The 19,613-nt window shown below is 38.1% G+C and overlaps 1 protein-coding gene across 3 annotated transcripts in view; it reads left to right on the forward strand.

The window, feature by feature from the left end:
* Positions 1-19,613, forward strand: part of LOC129779311 (nitric oxide synthase) — a 325,833-nt gene that overhangs the window by 235,654 nt on the left and 70,566 nt on the right. For 2 of the 3 annotated variants that reach the window (XR_008743618.1, XM_055786717.1), the window contains exons 13-16: positions 6,514-6,618; positions 18,539-18,577; positions 18,702-19,106; positions 19,166-19,420. Coding sequence is in view for 2 of the 3 variants with exons in the window: in XM_055786717.1 (XP_055642692.1) it covers positions 6,514-6,618; positions 18,539-18,577; positions 18,702-19,106; positions 19,166-19,420 (804 nt within the window). In the remaining variant the exon portion in view is untranslated. The remainder of the gene's footprint in view (positions 1-6,513; positions 6,619-18,538; positions 18,578-18,701; positions 19,107-19,165; positions 19,421-19,613) is intronic. The other variant, XM_055786718.1, reaches the window with a different exon arrangement.

Below are 19,613 nucleotides of genomic sequence, written 5' to 3' on the forward strand. Positions count from 1 at the left end.
TCGTCCATTACCAGGCAATGCGGCTTCGGTAGCATTTCGGTGTACAGCTTCCGGGCTCGCGTCTTCCCCACCATGTTTTGCCTTTCGTCGCGGTTAGGAGCCTTCTGAACCTTGTATGTACGCAGGCCCTCCCGCTGCTTGGTCCGCTGGACGAATGAACTTGACAAATTCAGCTTATTGGCTACATCCCGGACCGAACTTCTTGGATCACGTCTAAACTGCTTAACTACGCGCTTGTGATCTTTTTCACTGACGGAGCATCCATTTTTGCCGTTCTTCACCTTCCGGTCGATGGTTAGGTTCTCGAAGTATCGTTTTAGTACTCTGCTGACCGTGGATTGGACGATTCCCAGCATCTTACCGATGTCCCGATGTGACAACTCCGGATTCTCGAAATGAGTGCACAGGATTAATTCACGACGCTCTTTTTCGTTCGACGACATTTTTCCAAATTTACGAAAAATTGACAGTGAAGCCAGGGGTTAGACATCAATTGAATATAGGCTACCCAAAATCAAAATCAATATGGCGTCATTTGTTTATCAACATATCATTTACGAAGATTGAAATCGAAAAATGCGCTGCTTTATTCTAACTGCATGAGCGATTTTCATATTTCGGTTTCACATGGAGGTGTTCACATTTAACATGGAGTTTAAAGTTAGCCACTATTCGACTATATAACCGGACCGAGTTGTAAACAACAGTAATTGATTGAACCAAAATGTCAGTAAACCGCAGCAATATTGGGTACACTGGCAATATGAGGGATTTGACGTTTTAGTCGTACCCCTGAGTGAAGCATGGCCAACGTGATCTATACACTCTTATCTGATTATAAGCGAAAGCTGAAGATATAATTCCTAAAAATTAAATTTCTACAGCGTTTTTTCCGTGATGCAATTTGATGTGACACACCCTTTAAATTAATGAAAGAATTGTTTTCTTGAGGTTCGATTATGTATAGGATTTGAAAATAAATGTTGAAAAAAAATAGTCGACTATATATAGTCGAATCCGACCTGTAGTCCTGATGTTGCTCTAAATAATTATGCGTCTCCATTGTAACATATATTGATATTTTATAGCGTATACATTATTTTTAAAATATGATGTCTTGCTTTACCTCAAAACTACCATTTGTCTCCATTGTTTCGGTGTGATTACATTTCACCCCAAAATGATGTTTCGAAAAATTCCGCTAAAAATGTTACAAACTAACGTTCAAGAAAATTTTTCAACAAAACATTCCATAACGTTTTGTGGCGTTAGGCCAGTACTGGTTTATAAATAACTGAGTATAAACTAAACAGAAAATTTCGGAAATATTTACATATTTCTGAAAGACGGAAAGTTGACGTAGGATTTTACTTAATACTTTCTTTTTTTAGTGGTAAACTGTTGAAGAAAACTTAGAACGATACTCCAACATTAATAGGAAAAACTCGACATTCTCTGGTTTTCTTGTATCGGATGTCTCCTAAAGGTACAAAAAATCCGTATTGAAATTTTTTAATAACCGTCCCTTCAGAAATATAATTCAAGCGGTCGCCTTTCTTCGTTCGTTAATCCTCCATGATGGAGACGTACGATATGAGTAGACAAAAACCTTTCCAATAGAATCTCTATCAACGTTTAACCTTTTCAACCAGGCTCTCGTTAAAACTCAAGTATATAGAGTGTCGCTATCTTGCAAGTCATCTTCTCTCCTCTGATTCTGATGAGTGCACAACATCGGCAAACGTAGAATAATTTTTGACATGCATCTACTCACCTTGTCCGTTATGAAAACGAACATGTTACATGTAAGAAATGTTTTTTAAATAATAACTCAAAAACGAAAAAAAATAGCATCACTGATATGTTTTATAAAAAATCCTCCGCTTTTCATAAAAAATGTAAAAAAATATAGCGCCCTCCATCTTTAACCGAGAAAACTATGAAAAACTAACTCAATCAATAATTACGAAAAAAATCCGATTTTTTCGCAAAGGTAATATTTTTTCAAACAAAACTAACTTGAAAATTATATTATTTCATAATAATATAATTTTCAAATATTAGCTTCAATTTGATACGTAGATCTTATGAATCGTCCAATTCATTTGAATGAATTGAATTATGAATTTTTGTAGTGGAAAAAATGGGAAACAATTGTTTTATCAGAACCTTCGATCAAATTTCAAAAATCACATTTCTAAAACAAAAAAAAAGCTTCTCTGATATCGAGATATGTTATGTAAAAAATATTCAACTTTCAAGAAACAATTTAAAAAATATAGCGCCCTCTAGTCCAAAACCATAAAAACAGTAAAAAACGAGTACAATCAATAATTACGAAAATAAAATCCATTTCTTTTGCAAATTCAATATTTTTCAATAATATTGACTTCAATTTGATATGTCGAACATCTAAATCGGTTCAAAAGTTATGATTTTTTGAAAAAAAGTAATTTTCGGGAAAAAGTGAAAAAAAAAATATTCTTCGGATTACTCTAAAATGAAAATGGGCACCCTAATAAAAAAATAAAAAAAATGCAGGTCTAATGTATTGCGATAAAGAAAAAAATTACCACTTTTAACGAAAATCTGAGAACCACTTTATCGGTTCGCCATGGAATGGCTGAGGTATGCTTTAAAGGTCCTCCCGTAAGTATAGCGTGCAGTTTGGGAGGAATTCTAAACAAATTTTCAGTTCACTTTGTCTCCGAGTTCAATTTTGTGGAGAAAAAAAACATACAGAAAAACGGGTTCACATCAACAAAATTCACAAATTTGTCGGTGTTTCTGAACACAACACTGCACGCTATTTTATATGTGTGAGTAATTTTCGTGTACGATACAAACAAATCTAGCTTACCTGTAGTATATGTCGAACCACGTTGAACTCAAATATTGATACATGCACACGTGATACATGAAAGAGAGAAACATATTCAGTCTGGAAGGAGTCACTTCAAAATGCAATGAAGTCCATTTGACGGGGAAGAATGAAATGAGATAGTCGCCCGACTGCCTGTTGAGTCATGTTGACGGAGAAACTGCGTGAATTAGCCAAAAGTCATTTCCAATTGAATACGAAGGGGGAATTTCTTCATAGTCCGCTGACTATCCTCAGTTAAATATGACTGTGGCGAGCCCTGCTGGAACTTGTTTCCGGGAAAATTCTATCCGTTTCAGTTTATTTTTCTTGTTGATAAACGGACGTTTTTTGTGAATCTGCACTTGAACTGTGGCGTAAGGTTCTGGCCGATACACAAGAGGTTTTCCTAAATGACTTTCACTTTTGGAAATTTTTTCACTTCCCGGATGATTCGTTGATCCGCCCGGCTATCGGTATTCCAACGACTGCCTCTTCTGGTCATCCCGATTTATGACATTAAATGAGACATAACATAATAGAAAATGTCATGACCCACAAATACTGGTAAGCATTTGTATAATATACATGGTACAGCAATATAAGATCAATACAAGCGAGCGAAACAAAAGACAAATAAGCTTTCCGCATACTTTGCCACATACACGCCCCAGACCGAGATAGATATTGTTCTCCTTCATGCGCTCCTTTTTTACTCTTAGAAAACACTTCCCAACTTCATTTTATAATCAGGTGCAATATTATCACGTATTTGCTGAACAACTGCCATGTGGATAGCGTGGTCGTGTGAAATAGCTTCGCATTCCAGCCGGCCTCGGTTCGATCCCCATTGACGTCGTATGGACTTTTTTTTTTGGCACAATCCCAAATGAAATGAGAAAAGAAAACAGAAAGAGATGTTTGCACACATACATACAAACCATTTTTAAGCTTTTAAAACAGCTCATTATTTGCGCATTTGACTCTCCAGCACAGCCAAAGATGACATGTTTTCTACCAACGCTAGCTTGGATGTACAAATGATGCTGAACAATAAGATTTCGGACTTGCATGCTGATTTTCTTTTCGCCCATTTTGATTTTGTTGAAAACTGTTTGTGTAGACAACAACAATGTTTTTGAATATGCAAGGTGAACTTTTTTCATGCCAATCACTGAATAACGTTTTAGCATAGGACTAACCGTTTCGAGATATGATCAATGTAATATAAAACAATATGTTTATGAAATTTCTATACAGGGTCGGAATCTCAAACGTAATGTCCAGCGACAGTCCCACGATAAATCGTTATATCTTTATTTTGAAGAGTCCATCAATGTACAACTGCATGTCAAAATTCATTGAATTGAAGGAGTTTTCTGATAATAATATATTAGAAACTATCGAAGAGGGGGAGGGGATCTTTTAAGATAAAAAGATTTTTTGAATTGAATTTTATTTTTAAGTGATATGTTTAACAGTGTATATGTTTCACATAATATCTAAATCAGACATCTTGATTTCGGGTTACGATTTATTTTAAAAAAGAATAATTATTTTGCACACGCCCTCATAAAAAATCTGTCGCAATGAAAAATTAGCATTTGATGATGAAAATTGTGATTTTTGATAGCTGCCACCTTATGTACAGTATTAAAAAACCGAGAGGGTCGCGTAAAAATCGGCCGTTTTTCGATGGCGTAAAATTTCGGCCGTTTTTTTAAGTCAATTCAATAATGGCAGGCGTCGTTCCTGAAAGACATAATACAAGGTCAAAAATTTCAGCATAAACTAGAACACGAACGATGCTATTAAGACTAGAGATGGGCAAAACAGTTCACTTTGATGAACGGCTCTCTCACTAACCGTTCATCTAAGTGAATCAGTTCTTTTGAACCGTTCTTTCACTCTTTCGTTCAGCGATATTAAGAACAACATAGAATGTTGGCTGGAACCCAACATCAATAGACACCAGCATCCATATTGATATCGTTGGATTGGATAGTGTACGTATGGGATTTATATTTTTGAAATTTAGTGGGGAAAGATAACCTGCTTCATTAAAAGTCGCAAACTGTATGTGAAAATATGTTTATCGGTCGACAAAAGTTTATGTAATAATTTGATGCGCACAAAATATGTGCAATTTTTCATATTCTCTTTTTGGACAACACACAGGTTCACGCAATAGGCCAAACAATGAATTGAAAGCAACGCTCGTTCACTCTTTTCGGCGAACTAGTTCTTTCGTACCGTTCGTGAACGGTTTGCCCATCTCTAATTAAGACCAACCCATTTCTAGACTAACTAAAGATATACAAAAAACAACGGATAGGATTAACGGGTGTTAAATAAAAAATGAAAATTTTTTCAATCACATATAAAAAAAATTTTTTTTCATCGATTTCAGTATTTTTTATTAATAACATAATGTATTTTCTTCAAAAACGTTGTACGGCACTTACGTCCATTTTCCGGATACAATTCCGGATTCTTGTAGTCAGTTGCTTCGTGTCCTTGGCCCTCCAATTGTATTTATACACTAGGGCACTGAGTGAGCTAAAGAAATCCTCTATTGGGCGGCACTGGGGCAAGTTTGTTGGGTTACGATCTTTCGGCACGAACGGTATCTTTTTCTCCTCAAGATACGCTTCTTGGCGTAATGGGAAGACGCCTTGTCCGGCCAGAAGACGTACTTCCCATCCGCGTGATGCTCGTTCAGGAACGGCAGCAGGATTATATCGAGGCACTCTTCTCGATAGATTTGTTGGTTCATTGCCAGACCGCTCGGCTTAAACCAAGGCTTTGAAATGCCCCGGTCTGAAATGGCGATGTACAACATAACCTTGTTTTCAAACTTGTGCTTGAACTTGTATTTCACTTCAGGCGGTGTGGATGACTTGTCGCTGGAGTAGTAATTATCATTTGCTGGAATATGCGTTTTGGACAGCGGAAAATAGCTTTCGTCGTCCAGAACGAAAGACGTCCCACGGTATTTTTTGGTCATCCACCGACACTGTGATTTAACCGTCTCAATCTGCTCCTCCGTGTACTCCGGCGACCTCGTCTTCTTCCTGCAGACGATTCCTTCCATCTTGAGGGTCCGATGGATCAATACGTGGGAGCAGCCATATTTCCGACCGGCGTCACGCAGGCTGGTTGTGTCCTTGTTGTCAAACAGCTTCTTTAACGATGTCTTCCTCTGCTTCGTCATTATCGTCACCGGACGACCACTTCCGACCTTCCGCTCTACGTTCAGGGAACCCAGAATACGACATACCGTACTAACAGGTACATTTTATTCCTTAAAATGTGCCACCGTGAACTTTTTTTCCTTGCTGGAAATGCGTTTCGCAGAACCGTACAATGCGTTCGCGGAGCACGTGCTGTTTCGACGCCATCTTTACTTTGACGAAATTCAAACTAGCAAAACCAAACACGCCTACTGTTTCTAGGGAGCCCAAAGAGCAGAAGAAAGAAAATTTTACGCTTTTTATTTGAGTTACTGAAAGGTATTGAAAAAATTCTCATTTTTTATTTAACACCCGTTAACTAAACCGACAGCATGAACCATCCCAACAATATTTACATAACAAGCGAAGGACATCTAACAAGTTTCTTCTCTATCTTCTCAACTCATCTCAACAATCCAGATTTACTGCATGTCGGACTACGATATCTCATCGATAGAGCACGAAGCCCTGCTGCTAGTGGTGGCTTCTACTTTCGGCAACGGAGACCCTCCGGAGAACGGCGAGGTAAGTTTTAATAGCTTCCAGAAACAGTTCCCTTTACACACTTCCCAAGCCAACCAATTTTTCATTTGTATCTGTATAAAAGCATCGCCGTAATATCGTCGTCTTCTACACATACCTCACTCTGCCATACCATCCTCCTCCGATTGATCGCATTTTCCAACATCTCCACCAGTGGAAGTGGCTTTGCGTTTTTGCAGCAAATTCTTGGAGTTTGTCCTTCCGCGCGTTGATACCCACTCAACTCCACGGACCGCATAATTTGTCCGGAACTTGTGTACGGGCGCGCGCATCTACATCCCACTCATGCATTCATATCGCTTTGCTTTGCAGCCAAAACCATAATCAATCTTCGTAGAGAGTAAGGCTTTCGCCCGTCGACCCGCCGCCGTCGGAAGCTGGTGGCGCTTCCCGGAACTGTCTAACACTACCACCGGCGTGGCGTGCAGTTGTAGAGTTTGTGTATGTTTCGCAGGAAGAGATGCTGACGGCAAATGTGTCCGTTGGGTTTGGTTTAATTGGCGTTGTCCTCCCAGAGTCGACTGCTGGTTTCGTGGAACCAGAACTGTTGCGAGACATTCATGCGACCATCTGAAGTGTATGGATTCCACAGTGCGTGCCCATAGCTATGATAAAGTGTTCGGGTGAGAGGAGCAATGCATTTTATGTTGACGCTTTTCGCGAGATGTCTTCCGAGCCATAACATAGTTTCAAACTAGGAACACAGCTAACCCGGTGGATAAAATATACATCCTGCATAAATCAGCGAAGGGGAAGAAAATAAATCATACCCACGAGCATCCTCCAAGTCAGGTTGTTCGAAACGGCATTAATGTGGAATATTGCTTTCACCTCAAGAAACGGGTTATTTTTCTCAATGGAACCGCCGATGATGGTTTGAAGGCAACACCGGCGGAACGCGCGGAAGCAATCCAATATCGACATGTTTGTATACAAATAGCACATCTGCGTCGGAAGTTCTCTGTCAATTCCCACAAAACGGAGATCTATTCTCCGCCTAAACCAGTTATGACGCTACGTGCCAAAGATGTAATCAACTGTCACAACAAGTATTCCATCCGTCACGTAACGTGTTCTTCCCACACGGATCCTTCTCGAGTTTCAATGTGTTAGATGTGGAATGTATAAGGCTCACCTTTTGCTTATCGAGTTCCTTCGTTCTTCGTCTATCGGAAGGAAAAAGAGTAAGATGTTTCCCGATGAAGAGGGGAGCTTTCTCCTCGCTGAAAATTAAAACTCAGTAATATCAGCGTAATGTTGTGCTCCCGTGGCCGAGTGGTTAGCGTCATAACTAACATGCCGGGTGTTCGGGTTCGATTCCCGTTCTGGTCGGGGGAATTTTTCGTCAAAGAAATTTCCTCCGACTTGCACTGTGATCACGCGTATTCTAGAGCTTGCCACTCAGAATGCATTCAAGGCGTGTTATTTGGCATAGAGATCTCAACTAAGTACTAATAAAAATGACGCAAGTAATACTTCGTTGAGACGGCGAAGTTCCTCTAGGAACGTTAGTGCCATTGAAGAAGAAGAAGAAGAAGAAGAATATCAGCGTAATACAGCATGGATTTCCATTGAGTAAGGACTTCATCCACCAAGGAATTGCCAACCATTCATACACGTTAATACTCCACGTGGAGGAGCGCAGAGTGCTTTCCAAATTGTTGGTGTTTATTTATGTTCCAGCTATTATAATTTAATGTTCGCTGGCGAAATTTATCAACTCCGAGGCTGAATGTCTGCACCAGATGAACGAATTAATTTTCCCGTAGTACCCTTCCCGATTTGGCAAAGGTTTAAGAAAACACCAACCTTCGCTTCCCACCGAAGCGAACCACGAAGCGAAAGCCACAAAACGAGCGGAGCAACAGGAATAGGGCACCGAGGATGAGGGTTGGGGACTGGATTGGTACCGTAAAGTGGGATGAAGCGGAGAATGAAATGATTCTCCGCTGCAAGCTGACGGCTCTCGGACGGGGGATTCCAGGTCGTGACTGGGTAGCTAAATGTCGTCACTTAATCAATTTGGTTTTAACTCGTGAATTTCGAATGAGGTTCTCTGCTTGGAGCGTGATCCCTACGAAGGATACGTTCGCTGTGTTTGGTTTTATTGTTTTGTTAATCATATTGATTACGTGCTGAGCTGCAATGTATCACTGCTGGACAGCCGGACGAAGCAGAACAATTTAAGGGGACCTGATTATAATCCGAGCTTGTTGGTTTATTTAGGAAGGGGGCGTATAAGGACTTGCTTTCCCGATGGAATCACGTTTTATCAACGTCGTATCAGTTGGGTCGATTTGATGCTTATTGCAACTGCGATGCATACAAAACGATGTTTTTGAGTGGTAAGCGGGTCGAAATTAACAGAAAAAAACACTCTTAAGCGTAGCATAACCTAGCCAGAAGCTTAGCCCTAACACAAAATGACAATTATGCTATGCGGAATGCACAATTGTTCTTGTGACCTCCCTTAGTGTGAAAATAAATTAAGCCGTAACGCTACATGTGGTCAAGTATGGGCAAAATAGCATCGAAATTCATTCAACAACACTCATCCACAGATAAAACTCACCCTTCTATTCTCCGTTTATGCCTCACTTTATTTGAGACAGAAAACATTCTCCTATCATCTTTGCAAAGTTAATTCTCGATTTGAACGGAAAAATACTGTCTGAATTCCGTTCATCTGTTCGAAGAGAATTTTGCATTCCCTCATTTGCCTCTCGGAATGACGTTCGATGGTGATAGAATCAATTAGGAATCTTTTGCTTAAGCCAGCGATTGTCTCTGTAAAATCATTCGTTTTTCACTCTAATAGCAATCATTGAGCCTTGATCGCGGCATTGAAATATAAGTTCAAATCGAGTTGTTTCCTGTGCACAATTGCAATGACATTTTTTTGATTCTAGTATGAAACGATCTAAGCCAACGCAAAAGACCATATCAACGCAAGTTATTGGTGAGTGGTGTGCACTTGAATGCTGACAAAGAAAAGAGTACAAGGGAAAATAAAATCATACATACAAGCAGATACAGTCTATTTTGACTCACTCGTTATTTTCTTTCGTGCGATTCTTCCAAAGGAGTATTCATTCATTGAATGTTGTTTTCCACTCTTTGTTATGTTCACTCTCAGTCCCGAAAGAAGATAGCCGAGGAGTGAAAAATGATTAATCGTGCAATCTCACGCTTACTTGCTGCATTCTTTTCGCCATGATTATTCCAAGCAGATACAAAAGTGATTTATAATTAGGTGTGAAGAACTTTTCCATACTTGCGTGTGATATCTCTCATTCACATCCCATTGCACAATGATCCAGGAGGTGCATTTAAGTGGAAATTTGCATTTAGAGCTCGACAGTCTTTCTCTAGACAAAAAATATCTTCGACAAAGTTGTTACATACGATAGAGCGCTCATTTTTATGTTATCAAAAATAGGGTGACCAAAATTGTCGATGAAATAAAAAATCTAACTTCCTTATCTTTATAGGTAGAGGTAAATATAGTTCAACAATGTTGTAGTCCCAGTTATTTGAGACATCTTTATAGAACAAGTTTTATAGAAGTTTTTTTCTATCTCTTGAAATAACCGATATAGCGCCTTTTTTCTAAGCTGCGGTAGGGTCACCATTTAAAAAACTGTTTTTAGCTCTTATTTTTATATTTCAAATTCTACATACAAACTGTCTTCGAAAGACTTTTAGAGCTTACTAATACAAACATTTTTAGATACACTTGTCAATATCTCAACTTCACTCAAAGTTATTGATATTTCTTCCCAAAAAATACGCTTCCTATAATTGTTTGTCATTTTTTCTGAGGTGAACATAAACAAAGTTCATTGACAGCATTTGAAAGAGCAGAATTCACTCTACATGATTTGTGGTTTTCAACACAATGTTATTTTTCGTGTTTGAGTAAATTAAAATTGAAATCATGAGTTTTTGGGTAAAAAACACATTAATAAGTTTGAGTAAAATTAAGATATTTACAAGTTCCCACAATGTTGGTCTTGATAAACTCCAAAAGTCGTACGAAGACAGTTTTGATGTAGAATTTGAAATATAAAAGTTAGAGCTAAAGTAGCCGCTTTTTCATGGTCACCTTGATGCAACTTCGGAAAAAACGCTAAAGCGATTATATCAGAAGATATAAAATAGCTTTGTTCTACAAAGTTGATTCAAATAATGGGGGCTATTGTCGAACTATATTTATCTCTATCTATATAGATCAGAAAGTAAATTATATATATATATATATATATATATATATATATATATATATATATATATATATATATATATATATATATATATATATATATATATATATATATATATATATATATACATATATATATATATATATATATATATATATATATATATATATATATATATATATATATATATATATATATATCAACTTAACACTAGATTGTCCAAGGAAGTCATTTTGACTGCTTGGGAATTTTTGATAATCAAATGACTCTCACTATTGAATTGAGTGAATTTCTTATATGAACAGTTCGGCTTTGTATTGAAATGATAGTTCTCATTATTTTTCGATAACCATGATAACATACGAGTGAATGGTGAATTGTAGATTTGGGCGTATACTTGATAAGTTTCAATTTCTGTTCAAGTTCAAATCTCTATGCAGCGATTCTTGTGCTAACAAGTTGTTTATTTTACGTCTTTTGACCCAAAAAATCAGGAAATGAATATGAAATAGAACTGAGCTATTGGAAAATCTAATGAACATAAATGAAAATTGTTCCGATATAAAATCAGATGCAACAAATTCTGTACCACCATCTGAACATGAAGCGGATTATATTCAAAGTGAAACATTTGATACTGAAGATAACGGCGAGTAGTCGATCGCCAAAAACCAAAACTCAACGAATGAACGGTGAATAGACGATCACCAAAAAATAAAACTGGTTTATTTCTACTTACCAAAACAGGATTCCATGTTTTTAGAAAAATTATGGCCACATGAAAGTTCTAGCAAATCCTACGATTTATTCGCTTTGACAAAATAACTAAAAAGGTGGACGCCTACAAACAAATAAATTCACCTCGGTTTTGGAAATATGGGACATTTTCAAATAGTCAGGCTTGCTATCGACTAAAATAGGATAGTTGATGAACAATTATTTCCGTCATAGGCCAGACCGGAAAGAGCTCTTGTTCCAATTCGCTGAACAGTTTTTTACCGAATACAAAGCAGCAAAACAGAAAAAATCATCTGAATATGAAGACGCACTAAGATCAACTGCAAAGTTATCCATTATCCATATGTAAACCATTCTAACAAACGCTAAATTTGTCAAATACGACTTTGCTGCTTCTATGAAATCTATGGGCAATCTAGGTATATGTAAAGTTTCAGTCTTTCTAGTGTTAACAATGTATTTTCAATGTGATGTTTTTATATAAACAATCTATTTTTTAATTCGCCTTCGTACGAAATCTTTCGACATAGTCTCCAAGAGTAAATCATATGAAGTATAATCGATACATAATTTTAATTTTACTATCCGTTGAAGAGACATTTTTGCCATTAATGCAATAAATGTATAATTAATGCCAGCAATGTGTATCCGAAAAGATCAGCACTCTTCAATTTTAACAAAGATTTTTTTTTACAGATTATTCAGATGCAACACTTATGCAAACAATTATTCTGCTCTTTAAAAACAACTACTTCAACATAACTCAAACCAGTAGTTACTCAAATAATGAGTTCTGTGTACCCGAAATGATCAGAACTTTTCACTTCAGATGAACAAAGATTTTGTCGCTTGAGACACTTATACGATTATTCAAATAACATGAGACATTTATGCAAACAGTAGTTCTTATGTTTATGAACAATCTTTTTCATCACACCAAAGTGTTACAATGACTAAATTCTGCTGTTATGATTTTTTCCCCACATTCTCATGCATTCAACGCACTGTGCGTTATCTTGTGTGTGTGACCACTTCGTTTGATACTGAATACCGTTATGTATTACTCATAGGAGCACCATATTGATTCATGAACAGGTTCATTAGACATCAAACTTCGTTTAGGTAAAGCATAAACTGATACTTGGTTGAGTGAAATATAATATTAGCATGGTTTCTTGCTGTGGTGGCTGAGAGCAGACAAACGACCACAAAGAGTTAATAATATATAAAATAAGTATAAAAAAACTTTCTAAGTTAAACGGTTTCTTTGTGATTAAACATAATAATAATACAGATAATGTACTAATAGCTCGAAAATAATTAGACAAGTACCAGTTAGCAGTTATTAATCAAGAACGTTGTTTAGACTAAAATAAAATAGCGGGCATATGATGAAACCATTAAATGCGGATAATGCGTTTTTAAAAAAATATAAATATTGATTTTCCATTTTTAGAGGCAGCCATTTTTGATTTACATTTTTCATAAATAACTGTGTTCTACTAATCAAGCCCCTTCATTTCATACCCATATTGATGTAGTTTTGAAAAAAATATTTATGACGCTATTTTGTGATTGCGGCCATTTTGGATTTGCATTTTTCATAAACAACTGTATTCTACTGGTCAAGCCCTTTCATTTGACACCAATATTGATGGGGTTTTGAGAAAAAATGTAATCCGATTTTCAAGATCATAAAATACGCAGTTTTATAGTGACCGCAGAGATGGAGGTGTGTTCCAAATTTTAGATCAATCGGTCAACAGGAAGGGGGTCAAATTTCTATTGATGTGGGACAGCGCTACAGACATGTTACAAACATACAAACATGTTGCAAACATATGAACATACAAACAGGGCAAGCTAAATAAAACCGTATAAAAAATGAGCGCTCTATCGTATGTAACAACTTTGTCGAAGACAGTTTTTGTCTAAAGATTAAATATCTCCCACAAAGTTGTTTTTTGACTATGTTGCATTAGGGTAACCATGAAAAAACAGGTTATTTTACTCTAACTTTTATATTTCAAATTCTACATCAAAATTGTCTTCGTACGACTTTTAGAGCTTATCAATACAGGTCGGACTCGATTATCCGGAAATATCTGGGATTCGATTATCCGGAATTTTAGACTCGATTATCCGGAGTATTTTATTTTTTATTTTCGGAAATTTTGAATAATTTGAATAATAATTCCATATTGAATAGCTAATATGGGTATCAAATGAAAGGGCTTGACTAGTAGAGTTATGTTATTTATGAAAAATGCAAATCCAAGTTGGTGGCCACTACAAAATGGCGGATTTCATATTTTCTCAGTACCCCATCTATATTGGTATCAAATGAAAGGGCTTGACTGTTAGAACACAGTTAAAAAATGTAAACCCAAAATGGCCGCAGTCCCCAAACAACTAATTACTTTTTAAATGGTTTCATTCAGCTCGTCCTGTTTCTATGTATGTTTGAATGTTTGTAGAGTTGTCCCACATTAATAGAAAATTGACCCCGTTCCTGTTGACTGATTGATCTGAAATTTGGAACATACATTTAATTCTACTGTCATTATGAAACTGCATATTCCATGATCATGAAAAAATCAATTTGCGCTACAGACAAAGTTACAAAGTTACAAAATTACAAAGTAACAAACATAAAAACGGGTCAACCTAGATAAAACCATTTAATAAATAAGTGCGAATCATAATTGAGGGGCTCAGAATGCAAGGGGTGTAAGTGACTTGATCGATTTCTCTTCGTCAACTTTTTCTTTGATTAATAACTCTACTGCAAAAACTTTCCAATTTGAGTTTGCTATAGAATCTGATAGATGAGGTTCTGACCTATCTTCCACATTGTCAAATACAGCTGGGAATGAATTTGCAGCTAAGTTATGACCAAAAGAGAGAGTCGATGTAAAGAAATCGATCAAATCACTTGCACCCCTTTCATTCTAAGCCCCTCAATTATAATACGTTCACCGAGAGAAAATTCGTTTTTTTATGACTCGATTATCCGGAGTGAAAAATATTATAGGAGGTTGTGTTCAAGACACGACCGCATTGTTGACGTAGAATTACGCTGTAGTTTAATTTAAGCCGCTTGTTTATAACTGCGGATATTATTTTATAATGTTACGAAAAATTTTGAAATAACCATTCTACCAGTTGGTTCGCCATGAAATATTTTTTTTATTGTAGAATCATTTGACGATGCTCGCAGAACAATACATGCTCGAGATAAGCGCAGCTGTTATCCTTAGTGGAAAAAGTTTTGCTACTGGCAAGCGAAACCGAACCACATACAAAATTCCAGAACGACATTTACCTTCCCACAACCTTAACACCTGCTTCACGTCAGTTCAATGCATTGATGCAATATCAAAGGCACCAATGAAGCCTTAATGATGACAGAAAACAAACAATGTTAACTGCTTGGAAAAAGGCTGAATATTTGCCTCAGCAGAGATTTATTACTAATACCCTAGCGTGAATAATTCCCTTCCGCTATTTTCCCTCCTTGTTTATATTTATTAAAGGGTGTGTCACATCAAATTGCATCACGGAAAAAACACCGTAGAAATTTAATTTTTAGGAATTATATCTTCAGCTTTCGCTTATAATCAGATAAGAGTGTATAGATTACGTTGGCCATGCTTCACTGCCAATTTTTCGTAAATTTGGAAAAATGTCGTTGAACGAAAAAGAGCGTCGTGAATTAATCCTGTGCACTCATTTCGAGAATCCGGAGTTGTCACATCGAGACATCGGTAAGATGCTGGGAATCGTCCAATCCACGGTCAGCAGAGTACTAAAACGATACTTCGAGAACGTAACCATCGACCGGAAGGTGAAGAACGGCAAAAATGGATGCTCTGTCAGTGAAAAAGATCACAAGCGCGTAGTTAAGCAGTGTAGACGTGATCCGAGATGTTCGGTCCGGGATGTCGCCAATAAGCTGAATTTGTCAAGTTCATTTGTCCAGCGGACCAAGCAGCGGGAGGGCCTGTGTACATACAAGGTTCAGAAGGCTTCTAACCGCGACGAAAGGCAAAACATGGTGGGGAAGACGCGAGCCCGGAAGCTGTACACCGAAATGCTGACGAAGCCGCATTTCCTGGTAATGGACGACGAAACCTACGTCAAAGCGGACTTTCGTCAGCTGCCGGGCCTGTTGTTCTTCTCCGCAGAGGACAAATTCAGCGTTCCGGAGGAGATTCGCAAGCAGAAACTATCCAAGTTTGCCAAAAAATACATGGTGTGGCAAGCGATCTGCTCTTGCGGAAAGCGGAGCGCCCCCTTCGTGATAACCGGCACGGTAAACGGGCAGGTTTACCTTAAGGAGCGCCTACAGAAGCGCTTACTACCACTATTGAAGCAGCACGAGGGCCCGACCATCTTCTGGCCGGATCTCGCTTCGTGCCACTATTCCAAGGACGTGCTGGAGTGGTACGAAGCCAACGGGGTCACCTTCGTGCCAAAGGAAATGAACCCGCCCAACGCGCCGGAGCTTCGCCCAATAGAGAAATATTGGGCGATTATGAAGCAGGCCCTCCGGAAGAACCCAAAAGTTGTCAAATCGGAGGCGGACTTCAAGAGAAAATGGATTTCTGTTCAAAAAAACTACAACCTGACGTTGTACAGAACCTTATGGACGGGATGAAGAGGAAGGTGCGAGCATACGGGCTTGGGCTCGAAGTATGAATAAAAAGAAAATGCCAAAAGTTGTTTAATAGTTTTTATGTTACTGTCTAAAATTTTAAAAAGGGTCGGTCTACTGGGCGAATTTCTACAGCGTTTTTTCCGTGATGCAATTTGATGTGACACACCTTTTATTACAAATGGAATTTCAGCGTAGCGAAGATGCACTATTTTTACGTACGGGCTATGAAGCACGCACGTACGCAACAAATATCCATATATCGATGGCTTGAACCAACTAAATATACACACATTTATCTCTGTTTTGCGCTCTTCTCAACAGGAGCTCTTTCTGTTAATGTTGCCAGTCTAGATTAGCTTTGCTGTCATCCTTTGTGGAGAGAGTTTTCCCACCGTCATGCGAAACCAAATCACTGACAAAATTCCAGAACATTTATTTTTTTGGTGAGCTGACGATAGCCCCCATGCCTTGAGGAAACCATTCGATCCCTCGCCGTCTAGCTCGCCCAGCAATGGTGTTGTCCAGTCGGTATCCTCTAGAAGAATGAAATTTGCCTCAAGAAGATCCACTGTTTATACTCTAGGCAAATGTTCCCCTTCATTCTTCTTCTTTTCCTTTGTTCACGGAGACTTTACATCTTACGATTTCCCCTTTATCGATTAGCAACGGTCGATAAGTTGCTCGTTATTGACAGCTCTGTTCGGGAAAGCACTCAAATGGACAGAACCAATGTATGAGGAAATGGGAATGCTTCCAATTTTCATCAATTTAAACGATATACAGACTATGGGATTGTAATGTATAGCATATCAAACAAATCTTAGGGAATTTCCGATTCGTTTGGTATGTAAATCGCCAGAATCCGTTCACGGCAAAAAAAAGTTATTAACGTTGACTTTATTTCATAAAAACATAACCTGTTTTCTAATTTGGCACCCTTAATGAAATACGTTGTCCTACGTCAAAGAATCAATACTCCGGATAATCGAGTCCGACCTGTAATGATAAAGTCAGAATTAAAAAGCCGTTCGAATTCTGAAGCATTGCGATAAACGCAAATATATTCAAGTGTTAAATCATCAAGACTCAGAATCACCAAGAGGAGCAAGACGCAATTGTAATTCAGCCCCTTGGTCCCTTTGAGATTAACTTCACGCCGCACAGCGGAGCCGTTCTGAAAAAAGACGGTCAAAAATATTTCTTCGCTTGACCTTACATTTTATAGTTTGGGTGTCTTCGGAGAAGTTGTTCAGAATGTTGATCCGAATATTTGTACGTTTTCATTTAAACTCCTACTAAGCTTGAATAAAACTTGTAAAAACTAACTTTTTGTACTTGCGAGATAGTTGAGTTTTGTCTACGGAAAAAATATTAGACCTAACAATTTTATGGAACTTTCGAATCCGCGAAAATGGAACTGATCGATTTTCGCGGAAACCTTTTGTAATTTTTATTTCTTCACTCTCGATGTTTCTTTGATAGACAACCGATCATCAGAATTTCTGCTCCGTAAATGAGAATGCGATGCAATTTCCCGATGAACTCTGAATGATGATTTACGCCGGCGTGAAATAATTCTCAAGTATTTCTGCCTTTCATTATTAGAATGATTTTTTTCCGAACAATGTCCAAAAATATTAATTTTCTTTTGATTATTTAAATTTTCAAAACAACATTTAAACTCTAAAAAAAAATTCCAAGCAATCAAAATCCTTATAGACGGCCATTTTACAATCATATTACTGATTACTGACTAAAAGTTATCGACTAAATAGTATCTTAAACCAGAACGTAGACCGTGCCGATTCATAACTTTTTTGTATTTAAAATAACAAGGTGTAATCTCTCCTTACCATAAAATCATTGTTGAGTTTATACTTACCAACGTGTGTTAGTAAATGAGTGAAAACGTTTTGCCTTAAACTTAACTATCCACTTTATTCATGTCTACTTTGACACGAGTGGTAAGCAGCTCACAAATATTATAAACTCACTTCGTTCCGCTGAACATCAAAAACCACAACTGTGTGATCCTAACATTACTCTTCTACTCCCTATTGTAACGTTATTTGAGCCAAATGCAACTAATAGAACTCATCCAACTAACCTTTCAACATTCGCTCACTCGACCCAACCAACTAACTAACTCCCCGATGAGGTCCATCGCAAAGTGATGGATCTAGCCACAAACGGACAACCGGATGGCACTGTGCTCTCTGCATTATGTTCAAATGATTTCATTAATTTAATTTATATTTCCACTTCTTCCCGTTCTCCGCAGGGATTTAAAGAGCATTTGATTGAGTTGCAAAAGAAAATGGTCGGTATTTATTATTTCCTGTTTTATTTTATTCCTTCCGTGCCGCACAGTCTGCGGACTGACAATCTGCTCAGAGATGGTCAATTGACAATACTTAGCTAGTTGGTCTCTGCTTTACTTCCAGCTTTTCGCCCAGGATTTGTACGCGATGAAGCTACACGAGGGAGGCCACAATCAGGCCCACAGCGAGCTGAGTATCGCAGCGTCCTCCAAGTCCTTCATAAAGGCCAACTCGAGGAGTGATATGAACAAACATACCTACGCCAATCGGAAGATTGACCGATTGGATTCGCTCAGAGGCTCAACCACGGACACACTTTCGGAGGAGACTTTCGGTCCGCTTTCCAACGTGCGGTTTGCGGTCTTCGCCCTGGGCTCTTCGGCTTATCCCAATTTTTGCGCCTACGGAAAGTATATCGATAATATCCTGGGCGAACTGGGGGGGGAACGGTTGACGAAACTGGCCAGTGGTGATGAAATCTGCGGACAGGAACAAGCCTTCAGAAAGTGGGCGCCAGAGGTTTTCAAGGTCAGTATAACCAGTCCTATTTGTTTTCTGAAATTCATTCTGAACCACATCATTCTCAGATTGCCTGCGAAACATTCTGTCTGGATCCGGAGGAAACCCTTTCGGAAGCGGCCTTTTCACTGCAAAGCGAACTTTCGGAAAACACCGTTCGATTCGCACCTGTTAGCGAGTACGAGCCGCTGGATAAATCCCTTTCGAAGTTCCACAACAAAAAAGCGACAGGATGTACACTGAAACGGAAGGCGGTTAATCTCCACGAAGGGTCCAATGGAAGCGAGCGGTCCACAATTCTGGTGGAAATCATTGCCGAAGGGGTGAGTTTAATTCGAACGATGGCTTTTACATTACCAAACGCGCGAAAAAATAATTGCCCATGGGTATGCAACCGCATGTAGCACTGGTATCACTTGTTGCTTTGGAATCGTTCGTTACTCAGAGTCAATGGAGTCAATACACATAGCAGTTTATCCTCGCTTGAGAAAATGTATAACCGTTATATTATGTATA

Source organism: Toxorhynchites rutilus, chromosome 3 (assembly GCF_029784135.1).
Source record: "Toxorhynchites rutilus septentrionalis strain SRP chromosome 3, ASM2978413v1, whole genome shotgun sequence".
Lineage (NCBI taxonomy): Eukaryota > Metazoa > Arthropoda > Insecta > Diptera > Culicidae > Toxorhynchites > Toxorhynchites rutilus.